Below are 13,089 nucleotides of genomic sequence, written 5' to 3' on the forward strand. Positions count from 1 at the left end.
AATATCTTGAATTTTGAATCTACTTCTGGTTTCCAGTATGCCGTTAATGCTCAAAACCAACGGCGAACACCGTTTCGCGAATCACTGAAGACTTTTGTCCCTCCTCCCACGCCGTACAGGGCAACCGAAAAACGTGCTATGTTGTGACTGAATGAGACCTCGGTTCTCTGAAACAATTTAACTTCATTTGAGCGCACATTAAGGCGCAGACAGACGGTATCATTTCTCTAAAGTCCACATGGGTTTTACTTTGTAGTCGCTATAGCTTTTAAACTCCTTACAGCCCTACTTTTTTTACTCGGCGGAGTAACCTAAAACAGCACAGAAGCGCTGCTTGTGGAGCTTAGGTAGTGAAAGCCTCGCTGCTAACATGTCTGCTGCTGTGTCCAACGACAGAAAGCGGGGGAAGAAGCGGTACGGAGGGGGTCACGGCAACAAGAGATGGAAAGGCTCCCGGGAGCTGGAGGTGGGCATGCAGGGGATCCTCATCACATGCAACATGAACGAGAGGAAGTGCACGGCGGAGGCCTTCAACCTGCTCAATGAGTACGCAGACCAGCTGTATGGGCCCGAGAAGGTGAGGAACACTTCAGTTTTACATGTTAAAATGTCTCTTATCTTGGAGTGTGTTTCAAGGTAGTCGTGTGCAAAATGGAGCATGTGAACTACATGTACTTTGGAGACAGAGTGAAGGCTAAATTCAATTTTTCAAACCTTAATAATTGAATGTTTAGTGAATGTGCAAGAGGAAAAAAGTCCATACAATAAACTAAACGGCAGGGATAAAACACAGTATAAAAGCAATGATTATAAAACTAAGGATTAAAGATAACTCCATATTAAAAGTATTTTATTCCCTTTCGAAATACTATAATAACTATAATATTACATGTTTAATTGTACTTATCCAGGGGCCTGTTTCACTGTTAGTCTTGTGCAAAATGGAGCATGTGAACTGCATCTACTGTGGAGATAAAGTGGAGACTAAATTGGATATTTGACCCTTAAAGGTCCCATGTCATGGCCATTTCTACTGATCATAATTCCATTGTTGAGGTATACTCAAATAGATTTATACTGTGCAATTTTCCAAACTCACATTGGTTACTCATACAGCATCTCTGTAAAGTATGTGTATTCGCCGGTATTCACTCTCTGTCCTAAACGGCTTGTTCGAGCTCCTGCCCCCCCTCCCTGTGAGCCCAGTGTGCTCTGATTGGTCGAGAAGCTGACAGGCTCGTTGCTGCTCGCACAGACACACACACTGCTGCGGGCTGCTGCAGGAGCAGACAGGCTTCTGTGTCGGCGATACAGCTAGAACAAGCTAAACTCATCCTGAGCACACACAAACACTCACAGCCGAAGTAAAAACAATAAGTGTGGCTTGATATTGAGTAAGAAAAAGGTTTACAACGCTGTGAGAATGGGTCTGCGGAGAGCATTTCGCCGCGATCCCAACGTAGCAGCCCGAAAAACGTTTACCCATTTAAACAGTCGTGGTAGATACCTTGTTTGTTTTAAACATCATAAATACACAAACAACAATGAATACTTACAGGTTGTGTACCCGAATCTCCCGCTGGTCCAAACAAAGTAGGAACAGCATCGTTCTCCAGTGCCCTACGCTGTACATATCCGGCATGAATCGCTGAGAGGTTTGGGAAGCTTTGTTTCGTGAAATGCTGGCAGAGGGTGTGGCCTCTGGGTATTCCCACGTCACAGTACCCAGGAAGAAAATGAGAAATCTCCAACGAGGCGTTTTGGGGAGGTCTTTACTGTGTTAGAGTTTTACTCGCTACAGGGTGTACTTTCAGGGTTTTTGACTCTGCAGACCGTTTACATGCATAAAAACCTTCATAACACACAAGGGGACGGGTAATAACCGGAAAAGCATGACATGAGACCTTTAATAATTTAATATTTAGTTGCTGGCTGCACACGTTTATTTTTAAAGTACTTTTCTTTCAAATATGCAGACCGAAGTGCTTCACAAAAGCTATGATTACAACTTTTAAAACTAGGGTGTTAACCTTACTCCATATTAACAGCAAGCCACATTAAAAAAATGATAGTTCCTCAATTCCCTTTAAAAAAATACAATGAGTTCAGATTTGAGGAGCTTAAAAACAGAAGGCATCTACACTTACGATCTTACTTTTATGGTGGCTTACATATATGAACATTTAAATAATATGTTGAACCTTAGGGACCTGTCTGGAACATAAATGGAAAGGAAATCGAACATTTAGAGAGGAACAATGTCATTTAAAACGTAAAAATAAGTAAAATATGTTGTTTTACTGGCGGACCTTCCTTAGCCAGTGCTTTAAAAAAGTATTGTCCATAGACTTAAATTAAACTGTTCCAGGCAGTATCTTCAAAACCACTACTTGTTTCTTAATTTTTGTTGGTAAAAAATTTATATTTGGGAGAACAGTAATCAGTAAAAACAGTTTGGATGGACAATGACAAAAGTTGTTAACATTTAGTTGATTCAACCATATTACATTTGAGGAATTGATTGTTATATATGTGGTGTTTGGAGTGTTGATTGAACAAAAAAGTAATTAGCAAGGGACATTTTTTGTACTCAATTGATATTTTTAGACTAAACAAGTAATATTGAAGTTGCAGTAGTAATGTAGTATACTGAAAATGCCTTTTTCATGACCACAGTTGCAGGAGAAAAACGGGAGCAGCAGTGACGGGGAGGCCGAGGAAGAAGATGTGGACGTAGCGCTGAAGAAGGAGGTGGCACAGCTCAAAGCTTCTGGAGCCAAACGGGAGAGACGCTTCATGGCTTTGGACAGCGGAGCAAACAATGTCATCTTCATCAAAACTCAAAATCTAGGTAGCCCCTTTTATTGAATTCATATTTTTTTGTGTTTATTGGTATTTTCTTATTGAACAACAACCATGTACATCACAGACACATACATGCATACACACACCCTCAACTTGCACCAGTATTAAAAGCATAGGCCTCCAAGTAAAATAAATAAAACTAAATAATTTCCTTTCAAAGGCAGTCCACATTCCCATCCCTCATAATGTGCATATACGGCTCCCAGAGCTGAACAAAGTCATTGAATTAATCATTGATGTGATTTTAAACTTGAATATTATTGTGGCCATAATTCGTTTTTTTGTTTCTCTCTCCTAGAAGCTGACAAGTTGGTTCATCTCATCCTGTCTGATCTCCATACCACCAAGAAGCACAAGTCACGTGTGATCCTGCGGATGCTGCCAGTGAGAAGCTAACATTGTTTTTAATATAATATATCTGATAACAGAGGTCATATAGCAGGAAATTGTGACCTCTCAAACCACATTTATTTGGTTTGTTTGTTAATTGCAAATGAGATTATTGGAAATAATCAATTTTTTGTGGTCCGTTTATAAAAAAATATAGCTTTTTGTCATATTTGCTGAAACTGCAACTATATCCTGACGGATATTCTAAGTTCTTCCTAATTACATTTGCAAGATTCAAGTGCCCCAGAAGGAAAACAACAATCAGAGCGAGATGTCTTTAATGCAGTATTCATTGATTACGGCTCATCCACTGCCAGACTAGGCAGCGTTGATGATTTATGAATTCATATTCTGTAACTGTGCTTCTTATTTCTCACCACAAATGTCTTCAGAAACATATTTAGTTGAGAAACAGAAAAAGTGCTCCAATGCTTTAGTTTGTCATGCACATTAATCTTACAGCTAACCCGTACACTAAAGTATGTTTCTGAAAACATTTGAGGCAAAGAACAGGAAATTATAGTAACACGATCTTAATTCATATTTGATTATCACTACGTATTCAGAGTTCATTACCATAGAGACTCATCGGCTCTGTTTTGTTGGTTTCCTTAGGGTGTGTTTTAATCTGGCTAATGTTAAGAGTCGTCGTTTTTTCACAAATAATCTGTCTATTGAACTCTCAGGACACATTGACAGTTATTGTAAATGTCAATGTGTCCTGAGAGTTCAATAGACAGATTATTATTATTATTATATTATATATATATATATATATATATATATATATATATATATAAGTGTAGTTGTTGGTGATTACAATCTTAAGTTCCACGCTCCTCCAACAATGCAACATATAATAAATAAGGATGTAAAATAGTGCAAGTGATGCAATTAAAATGCAGAAAGAATTAAGCTTAAGGTATATGCTGTTGTACGCAATTTCTTAACCTTGCTTTGGTCTCTTCCAGGTAACTGGGACATGCAAAGCGTTCCAGGAGGACATGGTGAAATACCTGACAACTTTCCTGGAGCCTTGGTTCAAAACCCCGAACTGCGGCACCTACCAGATCGCCTTCAAGGCCCGCAACAGCAGCCACAACAAGAGGGACGAAATCATCAAAACCATTGCAGGTAGGTTTGAAATCCCGCTAACATGCCCTGTAGGGTGGTCCTTAGTGCCATGTCCATTTTCAAATTCATTTATTTTAAGCTCCAACCACCGGAATTCATTATGATAGTCAAGAAAACTCTCCTGGTGAATTTTATTCAAATTCCAACAACATTTACCCCTCCCTCATCAACCTTGAAGTTTAGCCTCACGTAGGGTGGTCCTTAAAATTGAAAGTCTAAGCTCCAACCCCCAGAATTCATTCTATTAGTCAAGAAAACTCTCCTGGTGAATTTTTTCCTCAATCTGCCAACATGTACCCCTCCCTCATCAACCTTGAAGTGTAGCCTCAGTTGCAGCACCGTGGCTGCTGGTGTGGCAGCCCAGGTCGATGAGGGAGGGGTACATGTTGGCAGATTGAGGAAAAAATTCACCAGGAGAGTTTTCTTGACTAATAGAATGAATTCTGGGGGTTGGAGCTTAGACTTTCAATTTTAGGGACCGCCCTAATGCCCTGTTATAATGTCAATTAAAACAAATGTCCTCTTTTTGGTTGTCATTGAATAAAACTGACAATTGTTTTTTGACTGTTCCAGGCATGGTGGGGATGCTTAACCCAAAGAACAAAGTTGATTTGACTAACCCAGAACTGACAATCGTTGTGGAGGTCATCAAAGCGGTGTGTTGCCTCAGTGTGGTAAAAGACTATTCACTGTACAGGAAGTACAATGTCCAGGAAGTAGTTAAAGAGGACACGCCAAAGCCTGATGCAGAAACGGAAACAAATACACCTGGGGAGAAGGACAAAAAGGATGAAAAGGAGACGAACAAGGAGGAGAAAAAGGAGACGAACAAGGAGGAGAAAAAGGATGAAGAGGAGAAGAAGAAAGGTGAAGAAGACAATGACAACAATGTGCCACATGACAAGAAGGAGGATGAAGGTGACAGGGAGTAAAGGAGCTCATATTCAAAGAAGAGTTTTGTCATTTCTAAAAAGAAACCATCATCTTACGTTGCATTATATTGTAGTGCTTCTGTTTTTTTTTTAATGACTGAAACTACTCAACAAGAGAAGTACAGAATCCTAACGTAATTTAATTTTTAAAAATATTTAAAAAAAAGATATCTATGATACGTTAGTACCGACTTTATTGAAAAAAAGGTTTTGAATGAACTGTACATGTCACCATTCTGCAGCGTTGCTGCCATCAGCTTACAGTTTTTAATGCTGAATTCGATTTGTAAGTTATGGTTTTTGACATTTTTACTCAAAGAATAAAGGGTTTTGTTCAGGTTAACTGGTCTCACATCTAGTAACTGTGTTTTTTGTTGCTGTTATTTCCCAAAGCAGTCCGTAAATTAAAGTTACATGTGTGTGTTCTACTGTTTTGGTCGCATATCCTTCATTTATCGGACATTTTGCTTCAGTGTTTGACATAACAGGGAAGTAAACGAGAAGAAAATAGCGTGAAAACGACACAAGCATATTAAAACAAGTGCTCTGCTATTAAACTCCTGCAGCATTTATGTGGTCTTGCTTTTCCCATCATGTAGTCAGATGTCCTGTTTGACATTGTGTTATTCACCACTATCATAGAACTGGCATTTCTTCTCCCTTCCACAAGATGGAGTAACTGTCTCATTTTGTAGGCTACCACTGCAATCTGTGATGCCACAAATCTGCATTGGTCGGGTGAGTTTTTTGAGTATCACAATTTTCAATATTTTATTGTTCAACAAATGTTTGTGAACATTATAAATATCCACAACAGACTCAACAAGTATTAAACGGTGATGCAGTAAGAGTGAAAAGCAACAGCAGAGTTGACCTCACGGAGCTGCATGCTAACATGGCTATATATACAAGTAATTTCACAATTTAAATTGAGCCAGTCATCACATAATATTTAGCCCTAAGGACAACTGGGGATGAGGGGAATGTCTTTAGTTTTTATGGTCAATAACCAAAATATTAAACAAGTTAAATTATGAGTCTTGGTGAAAAGTAATCTCCATAATTCTGAGGAACAAGGATGTCTATACCAAATTACATTGCTATCCATTCAGTAGTTGTTAAATACAAATGTCCGCCTCATAGGGGCGATGGAGCAAAAGGTAGGATCACTAAAGTGAGTCTGTAGGGTTTATCGTCTGGGGACCAATAATGTCTACAATAATTCATGGCAATTTAATAGTTAATGGGTCTTTTTTCAGATTAAACTGGTGCTCCTTGCTATTAATGATCAGATATGAACTGCTTTCTGGGTTTGGTTTATTTCCGTGTTTGCTGTATTATTGCGACTTCTGCACGAGTTTAACATCTATTCAGTTTTACAGGAGCCAAATTTTGTGCTTATATTTTTGTAGAATTATCTCATATCTTCTGCATCCACTGAGCCGTTCTGCAAAGCTCGTGTACCGTTTACATTTGTTTTCTTTTGAAGAAATTACCTGGAGGATTAGGCCTTTTTGGTAGATTCGTAAGTAGACACATGCAAACAGAATATCTTTAAGAATAAACATGTTCTCTAAAGCAGAAATGTTGCAGTATATAGTCGACGTCCACAGTTCTTCCTCTCTGTCACCCACACACACATGCATTAACAGCATATTGTGCATTTCTCTCGGCTCATTACTCCGTGTTGCTGTGACCCGTCCGTCGTTATCTGCACCACATTCAGCTAAAACTCACAAATTGCATTCTCCCTGCTCTCAGGTGCCCCAATCAGTGTGACCTGTGACAAGCTTATAGCAAGCTGCAACACTGTTGTTTCCTGCCTGTGTGTTATTAGTGAAATGCCAATTAGACTGTGTGACTAGCCTACATAATGACTAACGTAGGCTACTGTGATGCCTCATAATGATTCGCCTGTGGCGGCATCTTAACGGTATCTCTGCTATAGGGGGAAATAGTTGAGATGTGTGTGTACAGATCATAGACTGTATATATAAAGGTACAGATGCCAAGGAAATGATATTATTGTAATTCATGTTATTTCAATATTATGTTCAATTAAAAGAAGCATTCTAGAAAGTCTAAAGTTTAAAATAGTAAACAACTAATCAAAAATCAAGAGAATAGTTACTATTATTATTTTTTTTTTTTACTGCTTAATAATTGTAAATGCATGTAAAATGTAAATGTAATGTAAAAACATAATAATACAACTAAAAGTGTGCACAGATGTCAAGGCAATTACATTATATTTGGGAAGCTAAAATCCCTGTTCCCTCCAGAGGGGGTTTCTCTCCCACACTCCCCCCCCCCCCCCCCCCCCCCCCATCAGTATGCAACACTAGCGTTTCTATTGGCTATCTCTCCAAGACATTGTATGTGATAGGTCAAGGGGTGGGACATTTCTAAGCGGTTGACCAATCACAACAGAGCCGGCCAGCTAACCAATCAGAGCAGACTGGGCTCTGGTTTCAGACAGAGGGTGAAAAGAGGTGCTGCAGCACAGGCAGTATGATAAAAATAAAGAGCTTTTTGAACATTAAAGCATGGAGACATGTCACAGTAGAGACACTACATACTGATATGAACCTGAGAATTAGCAGAAAAGAGCCCTTTTAATATGAATTAAAGTGGCGGCATCTTTGCTGTAATGTCAAAACTATAGGTAGAGAACATACAAATAAAAGCAACATTGTGTACAGATGCAAAGGCAATTATATTGTTTTATTAAAATATATTCAGGTTATTGAAATGTTTCATTCACTTCCAACAAAAAATGCAGAATCTAAAAGTTTCTAATGGTAAACAAAATCAAGATAATAGTTACAGGACTAACTGCTGCCTGTTGTCAACATGAAAAAATAGCCTCTAATGTTTTAATTGACCCCGAGGCCATTTCTAATTAAACCTCCACTGGCTCTAAAGCCCACTGCTTCCAGACAAACAGTAACACAGACACGTACACCCAGGATTGTCTGCTCGTTCAGGTTTAAATGTCACAGGACTGTGAAACAATTGCATCCACAGGCGCATGTGCACACGTCCCGGGGGTCAGGATTAGCATCCACTGGTGTGGCTCCATATCTGACCTTTATGAGTGGCTAAGTAGTACTCTCCAGGGTCTCATTTGTCTCACTTTACCCCAACAATGCCCTCAACCCCCTCACGACTGTAGCCTTCCTCTCTCTCAGAGTAGAATAAATGTGCCGAGGCTCAAATTGTTAAGCTTCAGGGATTTTTAAGGACTCCCGGTCTAGTTTTAGGTACTTGCGGGTAAATGAACCATGAAAGTGGCTGAAAATCTGGTGAAAGCATATATGATAACGTTTTCGAAAGAGAAAAATCCTATATATAATAATAGGAGTTTATCTTTGAAAGAAAGACAATTATTTGCCTTAATAAGTACTGTGCAGGTGTGGTCTAATACATTTGATTGACAACATAAGCTTACAATCTTTCATCACACTTTTGATTCGTGGGTTGCAAAAATGTAGTTTGGTGCAAGTACATGACGTCACCTTTTCTAACAAAGCCTCACCCTCTGCAATCCACTGAACAGACAACACACTGAAAACTATAATGTGAAAATAACTAAAACTAGAGATGCATAAAATAAATATTTCCCAGCCAATACCGATAACCAAAGGTTCCCTAACTCTTAAGGCCGATACTGGAAATATAGCTAATTAATTTACATTTTTGTTTTTCCAAAATAAGTTTATAACCTGTAGTACTTCAACCCCTGAGGGTACGAGAGGCTGAGATTTATTGAAGTAACATTGATGATATATTATTACTCCTTTAATTATCAAAAGACTTGTCTTCCTCTGAAACTGTAGAAAACATTGTTTCCCCATTACGCCTGTTCTTCTTCTCTGTATTAATTGTTTTGTTTTGCTTTGTATCACCAGAAGATGATTTATTATATCTATCTATCTATAGCTATCATTTCCTTCTCTGAACAATATATCATAATATACATTTCCCATTAAATGCTGATAATTCTGTACCACTTTACAATAAGACTACCCTTATAAAGGATTCATAAAGGGTTTATAATTAGGTTATTAATTAGGTTGCAAACACTTTATTTATCTTAAAGGTCCCATGTCATGGCCATTTCTACTGATCATAATTCCATTGTTGAGGTCTACTAAAATACATTTATATTGTGCAATTTTCCAAACTCACATTGGTTTCTCATACAGCATCTCTGTATAGTATGTGTATTCACTCTCTGTCCTAAACGGCTTGTTGGAGCTCCTGCACACCGACTCACAGCCTCGCCGCGTCCCCAATCCGCGAACTTCCTCACACGCACACACTCAATCTTTTCTTAATGTAACGGCTCCGCGGACGTAACGTAACGGCTCCACGGATTGGTCCATTTGGACCAATGGGTCCATTTGGGTATGGGCACGTCACTGTACCCAGGAAGAAAAAGAGAAATCTCCAACGAGGCGTTCTGGGGCAGCATAGACAGGTCTTTTCTGTGTTAGAGTTTTACTCGCTACAGGGTGTACTTTGAGGGTTTGTGACTCTGCAGACCGTTTACATGCATGTAACCTGCATAACACACATGGCGACGGGTAATAACCGGAAAAGCATGACATGGGCCCTTTAAGAAGCATTTATAAACCAGTTCTAACATAGTTTTCATACATCAACACAGGGTCACTATTTGGCAAGATGACTAAGCCTTTTGATTGATTCTCCCCCCATCCATCTTGATGTTTCTTGGCATCTCTTTATGACCATTTATTTATCAGTTACTAACATTTATAACTGCCAAAAGGGAGCCTTGTAAAGTGTTAAACACATTCCGATTTTTTTACGAGTTACTACCATTTCCAATTGGTAAAAGGGAGCCTCATTGTACGTGTTAATATATGGGAATGTGTTTTACAATTTACAATAAGGCTCCCTTTTGGCAGTTGTAAATGTTAGTAACTCATTCATAGATGGTCATAAAGAGATGCCAAGAAACATCAAGATGGAAGGGGGGGAATCAACTCAGTGAACAACAGATACCAAGGATGCTGGCTGATGAAGAAGACGAAGTGAGCTAAGTAGCCAATATAAGGCTTAGCAGTACAGATAGATGTGGGCTCACTATTTGGCAAGCAACCGGTCACAGTTGCCCTGTTTATCTCATGTCTTATAAAAGCTTATTAATGATTTATAAAGTGTTCACAACCTAATTAATAAATGAATTACAAACTATTCGTAAACTCTTTATAAGGGTAGTCTTATTGTAAAGTGGTACCGATAATTCACACCCAAATATACTGTTTATTGTGGATCTTTAACTGAAGCTGTTCCAATTTTGGCATAAACATATTTTATGATGGACCGCTTTACTCAGAGTTAGAAACTGTTTGAGAACATGTGTTTCCTTTAATTTCCTGGTGTGGTAAAGCAGCTTGTCTTATGACTAGTATGTTGCCTTTTAAATCCCATTCATACAACTATTACTTTAAGTTTATTGTCTGGAATAATTAAAATATTAACAAAAAGTGCACACATTGTTTGTCCATAAATCAAGTCTATGAGAGAAGAAATAACACGTATTTTCTCACCCAAATCAACAGTTAAACCAATAAACACACCCTTGCCAAATACAATGCTATGTTACATGGACTGCATTTGTATTTCTGAATTAAATTAGATTGCATGACTTTGTGGAGAACCAAGAGCTGCAAATAGTTAGAGTTAATTCTCAAAAATCCTGGAGACGGACAAAGCACGGCTGCTCAGTAAATGTTGGTCTGTTTCCAACAACATTTACTGAGCAGGACACTGGATTCTGTGTTTGTCTGATAAAAAAGTATGCCCTCAAAAATGACCACTGAGAACCCAATCGTCTAACAGCAACAACAGCAAGCGATTAAGAGCTTTGTCAAACATGTATTTACTGCAGAGCTATTGTACAAGGAGGCTTTTCTGGTATTTTGTCCATCCCTAGGTGTCAGTGTGTCTCTCACATGCATAGTCAATAAATGCACACCACGGATTTATTTATTTATGTATCTATTGTTGCAATGGGAATTTGGTACAGAGGACATCTATTTCTCTCCCAGTCGGAGTATATGTGTGTGTGTGTGTGTGTGTGTGTGTGTGTGTGTGTGTGTGTGTGTGTGTGTGTGTGTGTGTGTGCGTGTGCGTGTGCGTGTGCGTGTGCGTGTGCGTGTGCGTGTGCGTGTGCGTGTGCGTGTGCGTGTGGCTGCCAGCTAGCTATGTGAATGGGAATGTGTAATGAGAAATGCTTATCAACGCTCTACAGCCTGTCAGCCGGCTGCTATTAGCCGTTACCCCAACAATCCTACAGGTAGGCCAAGAGTGCTCGTATTGATCCCAAACCCTCATTCGTATTGGTCCCTGCAGAGAAGAGCAATCAGCAGACGGATTTAGTTGATTGGGATTATGGGGATGTAATTTGTGGAGGCAATAAGGGGGCATTTTTTGCATTAAGAGGTCTATTAATGTTGTGAAATTACTTTCCCTAATACCTGGGATGATGTTGCTGTTTGAATGTTAATGACTGTTTACAAGAGGTTTTTAGGAACGCTAAGAAATTGAAGGGTGAGGAAAAAGCGGGAGTGATCAACAAATTCAGGAGCTGTTTTTCCCCTCAATAGAACCAGACACACACACACACACACACACACACACACACACACACACACACACACACACACACACACACCACACACACACACACACACACACACACACACACACACACACACTCACACACACACTAACTCATTCTCATCAGCGGTGTAATCCTCGCTGAGGTTGTTTTCCATATCATTGTGTGGCTTTTGCAGCAGAGAGACGCATTTTTGCATAATGCTAACAAGGACCTTGACAATTAGTTAGACAGGAGAGGGGCCGTGGGGGCGGAGAGGCAGCCGGACGGCGTGCAGTGAAAAGACGTAAACAAAAAATAGAAGAATAGGAGACTAAGGAGAGGAGGTGGAACTGGGACATCAGCTGCGTGACTCTAAAAAGGTTTAATTACTTTACTTCTTTTAACTTTCCGATGATCAGAGCAGGACATGAATCAAAGTCCTGTTTCATTAGAGACTTGTCTGGATTATCCTTCATACAGAAAGAACTCAAGATGTAATTGAAGCCAATAAAATTGTTAGGAGTCTACAGGCAAAATACACACAGTGGCCCCTTTATTAGGTGCACATGTACAATGTAATTCAAACTAAATAAGCCTTAAATACAGCATAGTGACTTTTTTATTTCAATGTTAATCTGGAAGAGTAAATCAAATCAAATCAAGTTTTATTTATATAGCACATTTTTAAACGATTTTGCTGAAGTGCTGTACATATAATAAAAATACCCTACAGTAAAGACACTTTACAGCAAATACAAACAGCACAGTTTGTTCAGAATATCAGTATGAGAAAAACGACACCCTCTGTCCTTAGACCCTCACATCGTGCAAGGAAAAACTTCCAGAGAAAAAACCCACATTTCAAAGGGAAAAATGGGAGAAACCTCGGGGAGAGCAACAGAGGAGGGATCCCTCTCCCAGGAAGGACAGACGTGCAATAGATGCCGTGTGTAAGAGATAATACATTTTACAGCGTAGGTAGACCGAATGTTTGGAAATGCATGTGTCTATAATAGGAAGATGAATCCACGAAGATGTCAACAACAATCCTGTGGGAGCCATCAGGGAAGCAGCATGACGAGAGCCAGGCAGGACCGCAGAGACAGGCCCAGCCACGACGCGAAGTCCACGACT

The 13,089-nt window shown here is 39.4% G+C and overlaps 1 protein-coding gene across 1 annotated transcript; it reads left to right on the forward strand.

Moving 5' to 3' along the window:
• The first annotated feature begins 92 nt into the window (after positions 1 to 92).
• Positions 93 to 5,750, forward strand: thumpd1 (THUMP domain containing 1). The gene is made up of 5 exons (XM_034129501.1): positions 93 to 577; positions 2,677 to 2,851; positions 3,164 to 3,249; positions 4,227 to 4,389; positions 4,963 to 5,750. Exons 1-5 carry the CDS (start codon positions 371 to 373, stop codon positions 5,319 to 5,321), a joined length of 990 nt encoding a protein of 329 aa, XP_033985392.1. The 5' UTR covers positions 93 to 370; the 3' UTR covers positions 5,322 to 5,750.
• Positions 5,751 to 13,089: the final 7,339 nt, after the last annotated feature.

The sequence above is a fragment of the Trematomus bernacchii genome, unplaced genomic scaffold (genome assembly GCF_902827165.1).
Source record: "Trematomus bernacchii unplaced genomic scaffold, fTreBer1.1, whole genome shotgun sequence".
Lineage (NCBI taxonomy): Eukaryota > Metazoa > Chordata > Actinopteri > Perciformes > Nototheniidae > Trematomus > Trematomus bernacchii.